Source organism: Dendrobates tinctorius, unplaced genomic scaffold (assembly GCF_039654945.1).
Source record: "Dendrobates tinctorius isolate UK_male_01 unplaced genomic scaffold, ASM3965494v1 ptg000036l, whole genome shotgun sequence".
NCBI lineage: Eukaryota > Metazoa > Chordata > Amphibia > Anura > Dendrobatidae > Dendrobates > Dendrobates tinctorius.
The window spans coordinates 23,796,400-23,809,363 of record NW_027361704.1 but is presented as its reverse complement, the minus strand read 5'-3'; the positions used below and the strand labels follow the sequence as shown (position 1 = coordinate 23,809,363).

The window sequence follows — 12,964 nt, the reverse complement described above, 5'->3', positions numbered from 1 at the left end:
TGGGTTGTGAGCTTATCTGCTTTGGCCAAAATAGTAACCAATACCCCATTTTTTATCATTTATCTTTTTGCACTTTTTATCATTTCTACAGGATGCAGCTTAGCCCTTCATGTTGGCTTGGTATTTGGTGTGATGCATGTATACAGTGCTGAGCGGCCCGCCTATTTTGGCGTCATTGATAGGCTGCTCAGACACTATGCATCACACTTATCAGTGTGACTTATGTCTTATGCAAGCCTATTAGTGTGCATTTCCCACTAGGCAGCCAGACCCTGATGGGTTAACTGGCTGTCTTTATCAGTGGAATGCACCTGTGCTGCCCCAGCCTTTATCACTGGGGCTTTGCTGTATCCTGCCAGTGCATTAGTCAGGGTTTGGTGAGTTGCCTAACAATTTGTTCGTTTTTTGTAAATTTTTGGAAAATTTATTTTTTCTTGTGTTCGCCATTTAGCTTTAGTGTTAGGGACTCACAATATCTGGGGACCCTTGACGATGGGTTGTGAGCTTATCTGCTTTGGCCAAAATAGTAACCAATACCCCATTTTTTATCATTTATCTTTTTGCACTTTTTATCATTTCTACAGGATGCAGCTTAGCCCTTCATGTTGGCTTGGTATTTGGTGTGATGCATGTATACAGTGCTGAGCGGCCCGCCTATTTTGGCGTCATTGATAGGCTGCTCAGACACTATGCATCACACTTATCAGTGTGACTTATGTCTTATGCAAGCCTATTAGTGTGCATTTCCCACTAGGCAGCCAGACCCTGATGGGTTAACTGGCTGTCTTTATCAGTGGAATGCACCTGTGCTGCCCCAGCCTTTATCACTGGGGCTTTGCTGTATCCTGCCAGTGCATTAGTCAGGGTTTGGTGAGTTGCCTAACAATTTGTTCGTTTTTTGTAAATTTTTGGAAAATTGATTTTTTCTTGTGTTCGCCACCTATCTTACAACCCAAAACAGTTATTCAAAACTTTTAACTCCCTCCTCCGCCCACCACTGCCTCCTCCAACCTTCCTCATCTCTGCTGAGGACTTTGCCACACACTTCAAAAACAAGATTAACCTAACAAGGCAAGTATTCATCACTCAACCACCACAACCCCTTTGTATACCAGACCAATGCCCAAACCCCATAACCTCACTCTCCAACATCACTGAAGGGGAACTTAATCGCCTCTTCTCCAAATCGCACCTCACAACCTGTGCATTTGACCCCATCCCACCTCCTCACCACCACACTTATCCCATCCCTAACCCACCTCTTCAACCTATCACTAACGTCCGGTACCTTCCCTTCTGCTTTCAAGCATGCCACAATCGCACCTATCCTTAAAAAGCCAACCCTCGACCCAACCACTATGTCCAGCTATCGCCCAATATCGTTGCTCCCATTCGCTTCCAAACTCCTGGAACAGCATGTCCACGCTGAACTTTCCTCCCACCTATCATCTAACTCGCTCTTTGACAGTCTACAATCCGGTTTCCGCCCCCATCACTCCACTGAGACAGCCCTGACCAAAATTACTAACGACCTACTTACAGCCAAATCAAATGGACAATACTCTATACTCCTGCTTCTAGACCTGTCCGCTGCATTTGACACAGTTGACCACTGCCTCCTACTACAGATCCTCTCCTCCTTCGGCATCAAAGGCCTTGCCCTATCCTGGATCTCCTCATACCTTTCCAACCGCACATTCAGCGTCTCCCACTCCCACACCACCTCCTCATCCCACCCTCTCTCTGTTGGAGTCCCCCAAGGCTCTGTTTTAGGACCCCTACTCTTCTCAATCTATACACTTGGTCTGGGGCAACTCATAAAGTCCCACGGATTCCACTACCACCTTTATGCAGATGACACTCAGATCCACCTCTCTGCTGTCCAGAATCCCAGAGTGTCTATCAGCCATATCCTCCTTCTTCTCCTCTCGCTTCCTCAAACTCAATGTAGACAAATCTGAACTCATCATCTTTCCTCCATCTCACAGATCTTCTTTACCCGACCTAGCTATAACAATTAATGACATCACACGTTCCCCAGTACCAGAAGTCCGCTGCCTCGGAGTAACCTTTGACTCTGCCCTGTCCTTCTAACCGCACATCCAAGCTCTTTCTACCTCCTGTCGCCTCCAGCTCAAAAATATTTCCAGAATCCGTCCTTTCCTCAACCCTCAATCTACTAAAATGCTTGTGCATGCCCTCATCATCTCCCGCCTCAACTACTGCAACATCCTTTTCTGTGGTCTCCCTGCTAACACCCTCGCACCTCTCCAGTCCATCCTTAACTCTGCCGCCCGACTAATTCATCTCTCTCCACGCTACTCCGCTTCTCCCCTCTGCAAATCTCTTCATTGGCTCCCATTCCCTCAGCGTATCCAGCTCAAATTACTAATTCTGACCTACAAGGCCATCTATAACCTGTCTCCCCCATATGTCTGTGAACTAATCTCCCGATACCTTCCCTCACGTAATCTCCGGTCCTCCCAAGACCTCCTTCTCTCCTCCACACTTATTCGCTCCTCACCCAACTGCCTCCCAGACTTCTCCCGAATAGCCCCTATTCTCTGGAATTCTTTGCCCCAACAAGTCCGACTATCAACCACATTTGGATCCTTCAGATGGAACCTGAAAACCCACCTCTTCAAGAAAGCCTACAGCCTGCAATGACCCCGCTACCTCCTTCTCTCTCACCACTACCGGTGATATCACCTCAACCAACACCGGAACTGCTGCACCCCCGACCTACTGTCTCCTTCCCCACCCTCCTGTAGCATGTAAGCCCGAAAGGGCAGGGTCCTCTCTCCACTCTGTATCAGTCTGTCATTGTTAGTTTACTGTAAGTGATATCTGTAATTTGTATGTAACCCCTTCTCATGTACAGCACCATGGAATCAATGGTGCTATATAAATGAATAATAATAATTAACTCAATAGTTATACATCATTATGGAATTTCACATATAAATACAAATAATACATAATTGTGTCATTGCGTATGTCAAAGATGCACAGCCATGGGGGTTGAAGCTGAACCCACCACTGTTACCGCTTTGTCACAGATGACACTGGTGAGATCACACCCCATCTCCAGCACAGGCCGCAAGCCGCAGTTTAGACCCACTGCTGCTGGACCGACCCGCCGATGCCTGAACACCATGTACGTACATACATACATACGTACACACACGTACTCACACACACACACATGTACTCACATCTCCAGCACAGGCCGCAAACCACCCTCTTTCCTCCCGGCTGTGACTGCACGGAGGTGGGTGGGCAGGCAGCTGCGGGACACACACACACACATGTACATGCACACACACGTACTCACACCCCCCCCACACACACTTCCCTCCCGATGCGTTAGCATAGGGCACACCTCTTGTCTTTACGTAATGGCCAAATATGACCTCGTTTGCATAATCTGACAAATATTAAGTTAGAGGGTTTCTACTGACCCAACGGTGATACGAGTGTGTCACGTCCGTCCCATTGCTACAGCACTGAAAATGTTTATCCCATAAATATTGGCTCAATACAAACTCCATTATTCCATCTTTACTGGAGCGTCTATGAAAGATGCTTTGATGAGAACAAGTTACCTCTGTGTAAACAGATCTCATTTTGGTATCTGGTGCCCAGAAAAGATTTTTCATGTTTTAATTGCCTCAACACTGCAAGAGCCGCTGCTTCAAAAGGAGCTTGAAGTTTGCTCTTCCTTGTTTTAATTAGTTTTTTTTCAGTTTCCCATATGTTTAGTGTGAGCTTCTGCTTCCAAAACGAGTTTGCATTGTAAGCTCTTCTTCCTTCTCTGGAGATGTCTTATGGATTTATGTTTTTTTCTATGACCGTGTATTATAGAATTGTATAAACATCATGATAAACTGCATAACAACTCAAAATTAGTATCACAATTCATAAAAAATATAAATTACGGTACATTGATTGCTATTTATAATTCACATGTGCATAATTGCTTAAGGTAATGTCTCATCCCATCATATATTGATTGTAGTGCCTTGTTTGGTGTCTTAGAAATCTTTCTGCGCATATCTATTACATATAGACAAGAAGAAAAAAAAAAAAAGAGTGCATATTGGCACATGCTGGGAGACATATTGAAGTCTAAAGTGCCATATTGGTGAAGTCCAGCATAGTGCACATCTACATTTTTATCACTGGATGCTTGCGACATGTAAAGAACGTAGGCAGAAGCTGAAGTAAACTGGGCAAATGCCGACCAAGTTTCAGAACCAGCTCTGCCACCAATAGTTTCCACTAATCGCTGTGGCCGAACGCAACATGTTGCAATTTTGTGCGGACGGCGGGCACGTTAAAACGACGCATCCGCATACGCAACGACGCATACGCTGCAGCAAATGTGTTTGTAAGAAGACAAAAGTAATTTCCATGATCTGTGTTACTTGCATGTCTCGTACCGGGAACACCCCCGTTATTAAACATAAGCCCTGGAGGCAGATTCTCATACAGCTCAGAGTCTGGCCAATAGCCTGGAACATCTCATTTACATATAAGAAAAACATGGTTCTCTCTGGAATAAGATATCGGATCACAGATAAGGTATTATTTTATTCACCTTCTTTTGACCTACATGCCAAAATAGATGGCTTGGGCTACTTTCACACTAGCGTTTCCTGGAGCTGCGGAGGGATGCGCACGGCCGCCGTGAAGCTCCACCCACGGCCGCACGTCATGCGCCCATAGGCGGAGCTGAACGGAGGAGGTGTGGCCGTGGGTGGAGCTTCACGGCGGCCATGTGCATCCCTCCGCAGTCCGGTCCGATGGGTGTCGCTGTCCAGCTCCTCCCATCTTCATACGATTCCGTCCTCTTTCCTTCCTGTCGTGGCTCTGGCGCAGGCGCACTGCTCTGCCCTGTTGAGGGCAAAGCAGAGTACTGCAGTGCGCAGGCATCGGGAGAGGTCCGGATCCTGCTCACTGCAGTATTCTGCTCTGCCCTCAACAGGACAGAGCAGTGCGCCTGCGCCAGAGCCACGACAGGAAGGGAAGAGGACGGCATCGTATGAAGATGGGAGGCACCGGACCGCGACACCCATCGGACTGCCCCCTCCGGTGAGTATAATCTAACGTGTTTTTTCTTATCTTTCAGGTTACATCGGGGGCTTATCTACAGCATTACAGAATGCTGTAGATAAGCCCCTAATGTCAATGCCAGCAGCTGATAGTCCAAAAAAAGGGTGACAGATTCCCTTTAAAAACAATTCTTTTTTTGATAAAATAGTTTTTATTGTATAAAAGCGGCAAAACATGTAAAGAATTATCTAAGTGTGGTATCGCTGTAATCGTACTGACCCGAAGACTAAACCGGTATTATTGCTTTTACCACATCATGAATGGCATAAATAAAACCCAAAAAATAATTACTGAATTGCTGGTTTATGTTTATTCTGCCTTCCCAAAATCAAAGTAGAAGGTGATCAAAAAAATGTTATGTGCCCGAAAATCCAATTAGAGAAAACTGGTAGACAATAGCGCAAAATAGGGTGTTGCCCAGATGGAGGATGGGAGAGCAGTAGGTGTAGCGAAGTCCCTGCAGGCTTGTGGGACCACAAAACCATATAAAACTCCAAAATATTGCTGCTGCAGATTCAAGTATACAAGGACAAAAAAAAAAAAATTCCTGTGAAGTACCTAATGGGTCAATAAACTTCTGCAATGTGGTTTTGAGCACATCGAGAGGTGCGTTTTTTAAAATGTTGTCACTTTTGGGTATTTTCTATGACATAGGCCCCTCACAGTCACTTCAAACAGGATGTGAACCCTAAAAAAAAAAAAAATTGGTTTTGTAAACTTTGTTGAGGAAAAAAAGAAAAATTGCTGATTAACTTTTAACCCTGTTCCTTTGCACAGCCCTTCATTTTATGCCCCTTCACCCTCCTTCATTTTATGCCCCTTTGCACAGATCCTCATTTTATGCCCTCCCTTGCATAGCACCTCATTTCATGGCCGCGTAATATAACAATACAAAACAAAAAAAAATAAAGCTTATGCTCAACTAAACCAGGCTACCTAACCACAGTCTCCCCTTCTATGAAGTGCAGCAGTGCGTGCTTGACAGCGCAATGACGTCACCGCATCACACCATCTGACATCCCCTACATGAGCCTTCTCCAACAAGGCACAGGCCGGTAGCAGCATGCATCTTGCTTGCATTCCTGGCGGAGCAGGAAGCTGATTATAGCTCCTCTGCTCCTGTCATGGGTGACGCTGACATAAGTTGTATTAGCTTTTGACAGATGCAAATACAGTTGAGTGCAAGGAGGGAGTGACAGTCAGGGTGTAAGCACAGAGATGGGTGAACGGTGTCAGTGACTAACACTGCTCCCCTGTACCACTGCGCTGTATGCCTGTGGCCGGAGGAAGGCTGCCTCAAGGATTCAGCAATTTTTTTTTTTCTCACCACTGTGGTAGGCAAGAGGTAGCGCCCTAGGCATGTGTCTACCCTGGCTACCCCTTGTCACGGTCTTGGAGCCATGCCCCTGTACAAGTGCAAAAATCTAAAGCAAAACCAAAGAAATGAGCTGGAACACGTTGATATAACTGCATTGTGTAGGGGCACATTCACACTTTGGCCATTAACAAATAAAGAAATAATCAACAGTCTTAGCTTGCCATAACATTCTGAAGCTCTGAATATGTTTTTTCCATTGGGAGCATGGTTGATAAGCTTACTGCCACGGCCAAATTATTTTGCGCTTTAGTTTTTTCTCCCCCTGCTCCAAGAGCCATAACTTTCTTTCTTTTCCATCAATACAGTTTTTTGCAGGACACATTGCCGTTTTGAATGACACCTTCATTTTGTTGTATAATTTCCTTTTAAATCAATTTGCCATTGCTACTAGGTTTCCTTCTTGTCATATTATTATTTGGCAAAAAATGACTAACTTTACTCTAGAGGTCCGTACAATTACAGCTTTACCTTGGTATTGTAATGTACTATACATTTATCATAGGAGCACCAAAATGGCACACAGAGTCCTTCAGTAGCCCCCCATCTTCCATGACTGCATCATCGACACCCTGCGAATCAAAACTTTGCCGTGTTTGCTGGGGGGTATTGGGAAGATTTCGAGGCATATGCTATGTAAACTAATATAGCGATATGATCCACTTAATGAGGGCCTGTCATCGAGTAAAATTGCTATTATTTTATAAACCGACCACCCCCCTAATTTTTTTTTCTATAAAGCTGCCATATGTTTCCAAAGATGAAAAAATAAAAAGGCAACCATATGGAAAAAAGTGAAATGCTAATGGGAGCTACAGGAATAAAATATAACCAAGCCTAGATACTTTTGACCGGTTCTCTTTAAATTGTCACATGTATAAAAAAAAAAAAAAAAAAACACAAAGCTATCCTGCATTGTATAAATTTATTTTCTGCAGAATGCCTTTGTACGTCTCAACGAATTTCAGTTTGACAGACGGCAAAAATGATACTATCTTATGGCTACTTTTGATGTACCGTATGTGCCAGGAACTACACATATAGCAAACAGACACTGCAGTGTGACTTTATTATAAACTGGATGATTTGTGTTTCATAAACTGTCATAAACATTATTTGAAAGTAGAATGTTATTCAGTCTTGTCTGATAACTTATTTTTTGTTTTATGGATTACAGTTCACCATGAATTTTGAAAATCCTCCACCATACACAGGGGTTAATCAACCTGGACCGTATCCAGCGTATGGACAGCAGCAAGGTGTCCCACCTCAGTATCCCGGTTATCCACCTGTTCCTGCAGGATATCAGCCCGGCCAGCCAGGATATCATCCCGGCCAGCCAGAATATCAGCCAGGATATCATCCCGGCCAGCCAGAATATCAGCCAGGATATCAGCCTGGCCAGCCAGGATATCAGCCAGGATATCAGCCTGGCCAGCCAGGATATCAGCCAGGATATCAGCCTGGCCAGTCAGGATATCAGCCAGGATATCAACCCGGACAGCCAGATTATCAAGGATATCCTCAGTATGGCGGTCAACCTCCAGCACCAGGGTACATGGAACCTCCAAAAAATACAGGTATGCAAGCAATGACTTAACTTTATCACCCTAATTAATTTTTTTCTGCACATACGGGAACAACATACCCACTAAATAGTCCTGTTAGAACCAACAAAACCACCGAGAAAGTGTCCAAAATTACTTTATTGATAATTAGCATATATATAAATAAATCAAATATGTATAAAGGGGTCAATGCCATGGATAAGGCACTACCGGGGACCAGAATATATGGTAACATAAAAATACATATACACACAGATACAATATAATAATAAATAATGATAATATAAATATAATGATTATGAATATATAAAGTGACCGTGCTATAATGTATAACCAAATTTGTATTAATAAAGTATAAGCATATATATTAGCAAAGTATAGATGTAGTGCAGCCAAACAGCTGTGCAGCAATATATTTGTAAAATAATAAATATTGCAACAAAACATATTAAACATAAAAAGAGCAATAAGTGGCTCAAGTGCATACATTTAAAGTGAATCACTATAAAGAAGTTGCACAAAAAGTGAAAATTAACAATCAATGCTGCGTGTAATACCTATATGCTGCAGGGGTCCCCGGGATGTGCCAGCCCCGACGCGCGTTTCGGCGTACCCTGACGAAGGTGGTTTTGTTGGTTCTATCTTATTGTACCGAGTGGTCTTGTTTATATTCCATGTGTGCTCATGTGTGTTGAATTGACATCATATTATTGCACTTTCTCCTGGAGTATATTTTAAATAGTCCTGTTGTATAAATTTAAGAACATTAAAGGAAATGTCCTCCTTTTTAAAAAAATAAAACATTTTTATTGAAATTTCCATATTATTAACAATACATCTGTCAATAGTTAGGTCATCTGGAGGAACAGCACTGGGCCTAAGGGCTGAATTGAGCATCAGGGTCTGGGGTGAAGGCAGGTGCTCACTGTTAGGATTAATACACTTGCATTTTCATTCATATAACAAAGAAAAAGGTGAGTCTGAAGGGTTATATACAGGAAAAATGATTAAAAAATAATAAGTGTTATATAACATAGATGACACAATATTGAATTAAATGGTCATGCGCAGTCATACTTTGCTCTGCCCTGCCAAGGACAGATGAAAGTACTGTAATGCGCATGCACCAGTTTTACCTGTGGATCATTGGCTTCCTTTGGCCTTTCCCGGGGCATGCACATTACAGTACTTTGCTCTGATAGTCTTCCCTTGTTTGTCTGGATAGTGTTATTGTATACACTTCGGCTTCCTACTTCCCTGGGTGGAGGAGGGGACAGATAAGGGTTGATATAGGAGACTAGAAAGGCACTTGAACCCAGTGTCTCTACCTTGAGAAGTAATACAGGGATAGACTAGGGCACCCCTAGTTCTAAGGACCTGGTTAGCTACGACATTCCCAAGGCATTGCGTGACAGTCGCATCCAATTTTTGACAGCTAAAGTAACTCTTCAGATTGGTGCTTCGCATGTTGATGTCATTTCTTTTTTAGTTTTTCCACTTCGTTTTGCATTGCTGCTTTTAGGACTTCTGCGGCTATGACTGCAGGCTCCAACCAGTTCTATATCCTAATGGGGATCATGTTTTCATAACAGCTACAAAATTCTGCCTCAACCACTACCTCAGAAAACCTGCTCTGCATCTGCAGCCTCTAATTTTTCTGCCTCCTATCAGAACTTAAAAAAATTAATGTGGTATGAGTCCTATCAGAGCTTCACAGAAGTCTTCTCCAGGCATGGGACGAAGGAGAACCGCAGGGAAGACATGACTGAGCCTACCTGAGTGTGTCCTTGCTTCTGCCTCTTCGTTTCCAACTCTCCATCTGTAGGTCATCCTGTGACCCTCAACAGATCCTCTTTTATGGTCATAACAGTTTCTGCTTCAGATCCAATTACGGAGTATAAAATCAACCAAGTTCTGGACTGTAAAATGACTCATGGTCCTGAGGAGAGATGCTGGGTGCTTAAAAAAGACATAGATATTCCAGTCCCGCTCAAGAAATTTTCTGCTAAAACATCCTGTATAATCTATTACTGATATGTCCGGGAAGGGCCGTAAAATGGGGTTACTGTTACACATCTGCCATGGCTTGGTATGGCTTCACAACCTCCTATGGCCGCTACCCTCAGCTGTGCTGCATGTCAGGTTTGGTCCAGTGTGCTCCCATGACATCTGCCTATGCATCGAAAACACACTCCTGTGTCTTGGTATTAAGACTCCTAGTCCTTTTAGTTTGGTGTGCTCCACCATTTGTGTTCCATCTCTGATGCTGCATACCTACTGTACAGCCGGTTTACCCTCTCTCTTCCATCTCTGCATTTAACTATCAGTTGCAGCAAACAAAAAAACTTTAGCTGGACTCAGTTCATGTTGCATACAGCCCTGTTTTGCTTTGCTTCACCTGTTCTTACTAGTCCTGAGTTTCCGGTGTGTGATAAGACTTCACTTTGCACATGCCTGCCTGTATGCTAGACCAACGCCTGGGGTCCATGTGCCCATCCGGATCTGGGGCTTAGTGCATCCACCTTACTAGATGGACCTAACGGGGCATTGAAGTAGGTAGAAAAATTAGAACTACAGTTCAGAAAGGTTTAATGTGGAAAGTTTCCTTTGTACTGGACGTTGTGAAAGAATTACCTCTGCCCAGGAAGTTCGTGCAGCAATTGCATTTGCTCACACTGCACATTCAAAAAAGGAACAGACCTGCTGTCCTTTTGAGTCTCACCTTTTTATATTTACTTGGGGCTATCAGGATTTCTGAAGTGAGTTACCGTTATGGACTGACCTGAGTTGGAGTAGTGATATTGCAACCACTAGGGGCAGCACAGGCAGGTAGCATAGTCAGGAATAACCAGAAGTCAGTACAAAGGAGCAGCAGAATAGTTAGGAGGATAAGCAGATTACATAGTCAGGAAATAGCCAGAGTTCAGTATACGGTGGCAGCAGTAAAATCTTGAGGATAAGCAGTAAGTGGAAAGAAGCTAGACTAAAGGCTTGTAGCTGAATAATCTCTCAAGGAAGGAAATGCAATGGCAGGTTTAAGTAGGGAGTTCAATCAGAAGATCACAGGGTGGAGCCAATCAGGAACAGCACAGATACTATTATCTGGGTTAGCAAGTAACTGTCCAGCGAGCTTAATAGCTCAGGGGGAAGAGCTGAAGTCTGGTGCACAAGAGCTGCTGGGTTTGAGTCCTGACCGTGACCCTCTATAAATTACTATGGGTCTTTTGGGGAGATGTACCTCCAATATAGGGTCACTCAACAGTATATTTGAAAAACACAATTGATCTGACAATGCTATACCTGAGTAATGTCTAGTCAAGAAATTGTGTTGGAATCAGCTGGTTCCTGGGCTTTTAGTCTGAGATTTAATGAAGATTGCAAAGTAAGCTAAGGAAGATCAGCCTTATGTCAGACGATGCCAACGGAATGAAAGTGGCAATATCTATAAAAATTTTATCAAAACAAACCATAGAAACAAACTGGGTAAGCGTGGATATGATCTGCGCTGCTGAATGACTGAAGAACCAGATGTATTTTCATAAAGAATTGTGGTTTATTCAACGCGTTTCAGAGTTCTAAGAATCCTTCATCAGGATACACCATCCTGTATCAAAAGCGATGACGCAGAGTAGTGTAGCCTAGTAACCTCATTTTGTTGATCCGGTAAAAGTGATGAACTATTCCTTGGATTGATTCTCTCCTTCAGCAGCACTTTTATTCCTATGTTTAAATTTTTTCTGTAACTACAGTTTGCTTCCCTTTAAATATAAATATAAATTTTGGTAGCCAATTTTACAGAATAGAATTCACCAAAAGTCTCGAACTGCAATGTTTAATTTGTACCTGGTCTAGTAGTAATAGTTTCCAATAATACCGCCCGGTATCGCTGATTGTGCAGGAATGTCCTGGGCCATTTTATGATCGTTGGTCTCCTGCTGGCCAGCATGCATCGCTGCGTGTGGCAGCGGGAGACCAATGATCAGCGAGCTCCCAGCGCTGTAAGCAGACGCTGGGAGCTGGTATCCAAAGTAAATAGCGGGTAACTAAGCGCGCGTCGCTTAGTTACCCGCTGTTTATCCTGAATGCCAGTGTGTTCGCGCTGGGAGTTGGTATCCAAGGTAATCAGCGGGTAACTAAGCAACGCACGTGCTTAGTTACCCGCTATTTACCTTGGATACCAGCGTCCTCGCTGGTCCTGATCGCTGGTGAGTCTACCTGTTTGAGAGCTCACCAGCGATCATGTAGCGACGCACCAGCGATCCTGACCAGGTCGTATCGTTGTCGGGATCGCTGGTGCGTTGTTTAGTGTAACGGGGCCCTTACGGAGCTCTTATTATTATTTCTTATCTTATCTTATAAGCAGGTTCTGATAGTCTGCCTGTCGGTTATTGGCAGCTGTTGAGTTTAGGTCTGGAGACCTGCGGAGAGTCTAAAAATGATGGTCCAATCAAAAACCATGAAACTGATGTGTGAAAGTGAGCAAAATGTGAGAAGGGATTGCATTTCCAAGTCAACTTGTGAGCTTTGTGTACAGCAAAATGAAAAATAAATTTAAGTCAGTAACTTGGAAATAAGGCCAGTCCATACAGTTCTAAAGGGACAGTTTAACCATACACAGTTATAGCATATCTAAAGGTTATGCCATAAAAGTCTAAAGATAAGGGTTTCTCCTACACAATCCACTGATATCTTCAGAACAAGGGTGCCCCAACCTGATCTGATTACCACCTTACTAGGCGAAACAGGTAATAGTTCTGGAGGCAGCTCTCAGGGGTGAGAACTCTGTCAGTGACATATTTGTGGCATATTCGGTTAATATATCTATTTATTTTCTAAGGCCTCTTTTGGACTTAATTTTAGTTTCATCATTACATTCTGTGAGCCATAACATTTTCTTGCGATTTAG

At 43.5% G+C, this 12,964-nt stretch overlaps 1 protein-coding gene across 1 annotated transcript; it reads left to right on the top strand.

Moving 5' to 3' along the window:
* The first annotated feature begins 735 nt into the window (after nt 1-735).
* LOC141087858 (uncharacterized) lies at nt 736-12,531 on the top strand. The gene is made up of 4 exons (XM_073573683.1): nt 736-870; nt 7,668-8,070; nt 8,907-9,032; nt 12,422-12,531. The coding sequence occupies exons 1-4, from the start codon at nt 799-801 to the stop codon at nt 12,529-12,531; spliced, it is 711 nt and encodes a 236-aa protein (XP_073429784.1). The 5' UTR covers nt 736-798.
* Nucleotides 12,532-12,964: the final 433 nt, after the last annotated feature.

Bases quoted from the DNA above. Each gene is read 5' to 3' on its own strand.
- LOC141087858 (XM_073573683.1), top strand. From the start codon at position 799: ATGCACCTGTGCTGCCCCAGCCTTTATCACTGGGGCTTTGCTGTATCC. The intron at 871-7,667 runs GTGAGTTGCCTA...TATGGATTACAG, and splicing joins AGTGCATTAGTCAGGGTTTG to TTCACCATGAATTTTGAAAA. The intron at 9,033-12,421 runs GTGAGTCTGAAG...TCTTATAAGCAG, and splicing joins TTCATATAACAAAGAAAAAG to GTTCTGATAGTCTGCCTGTC.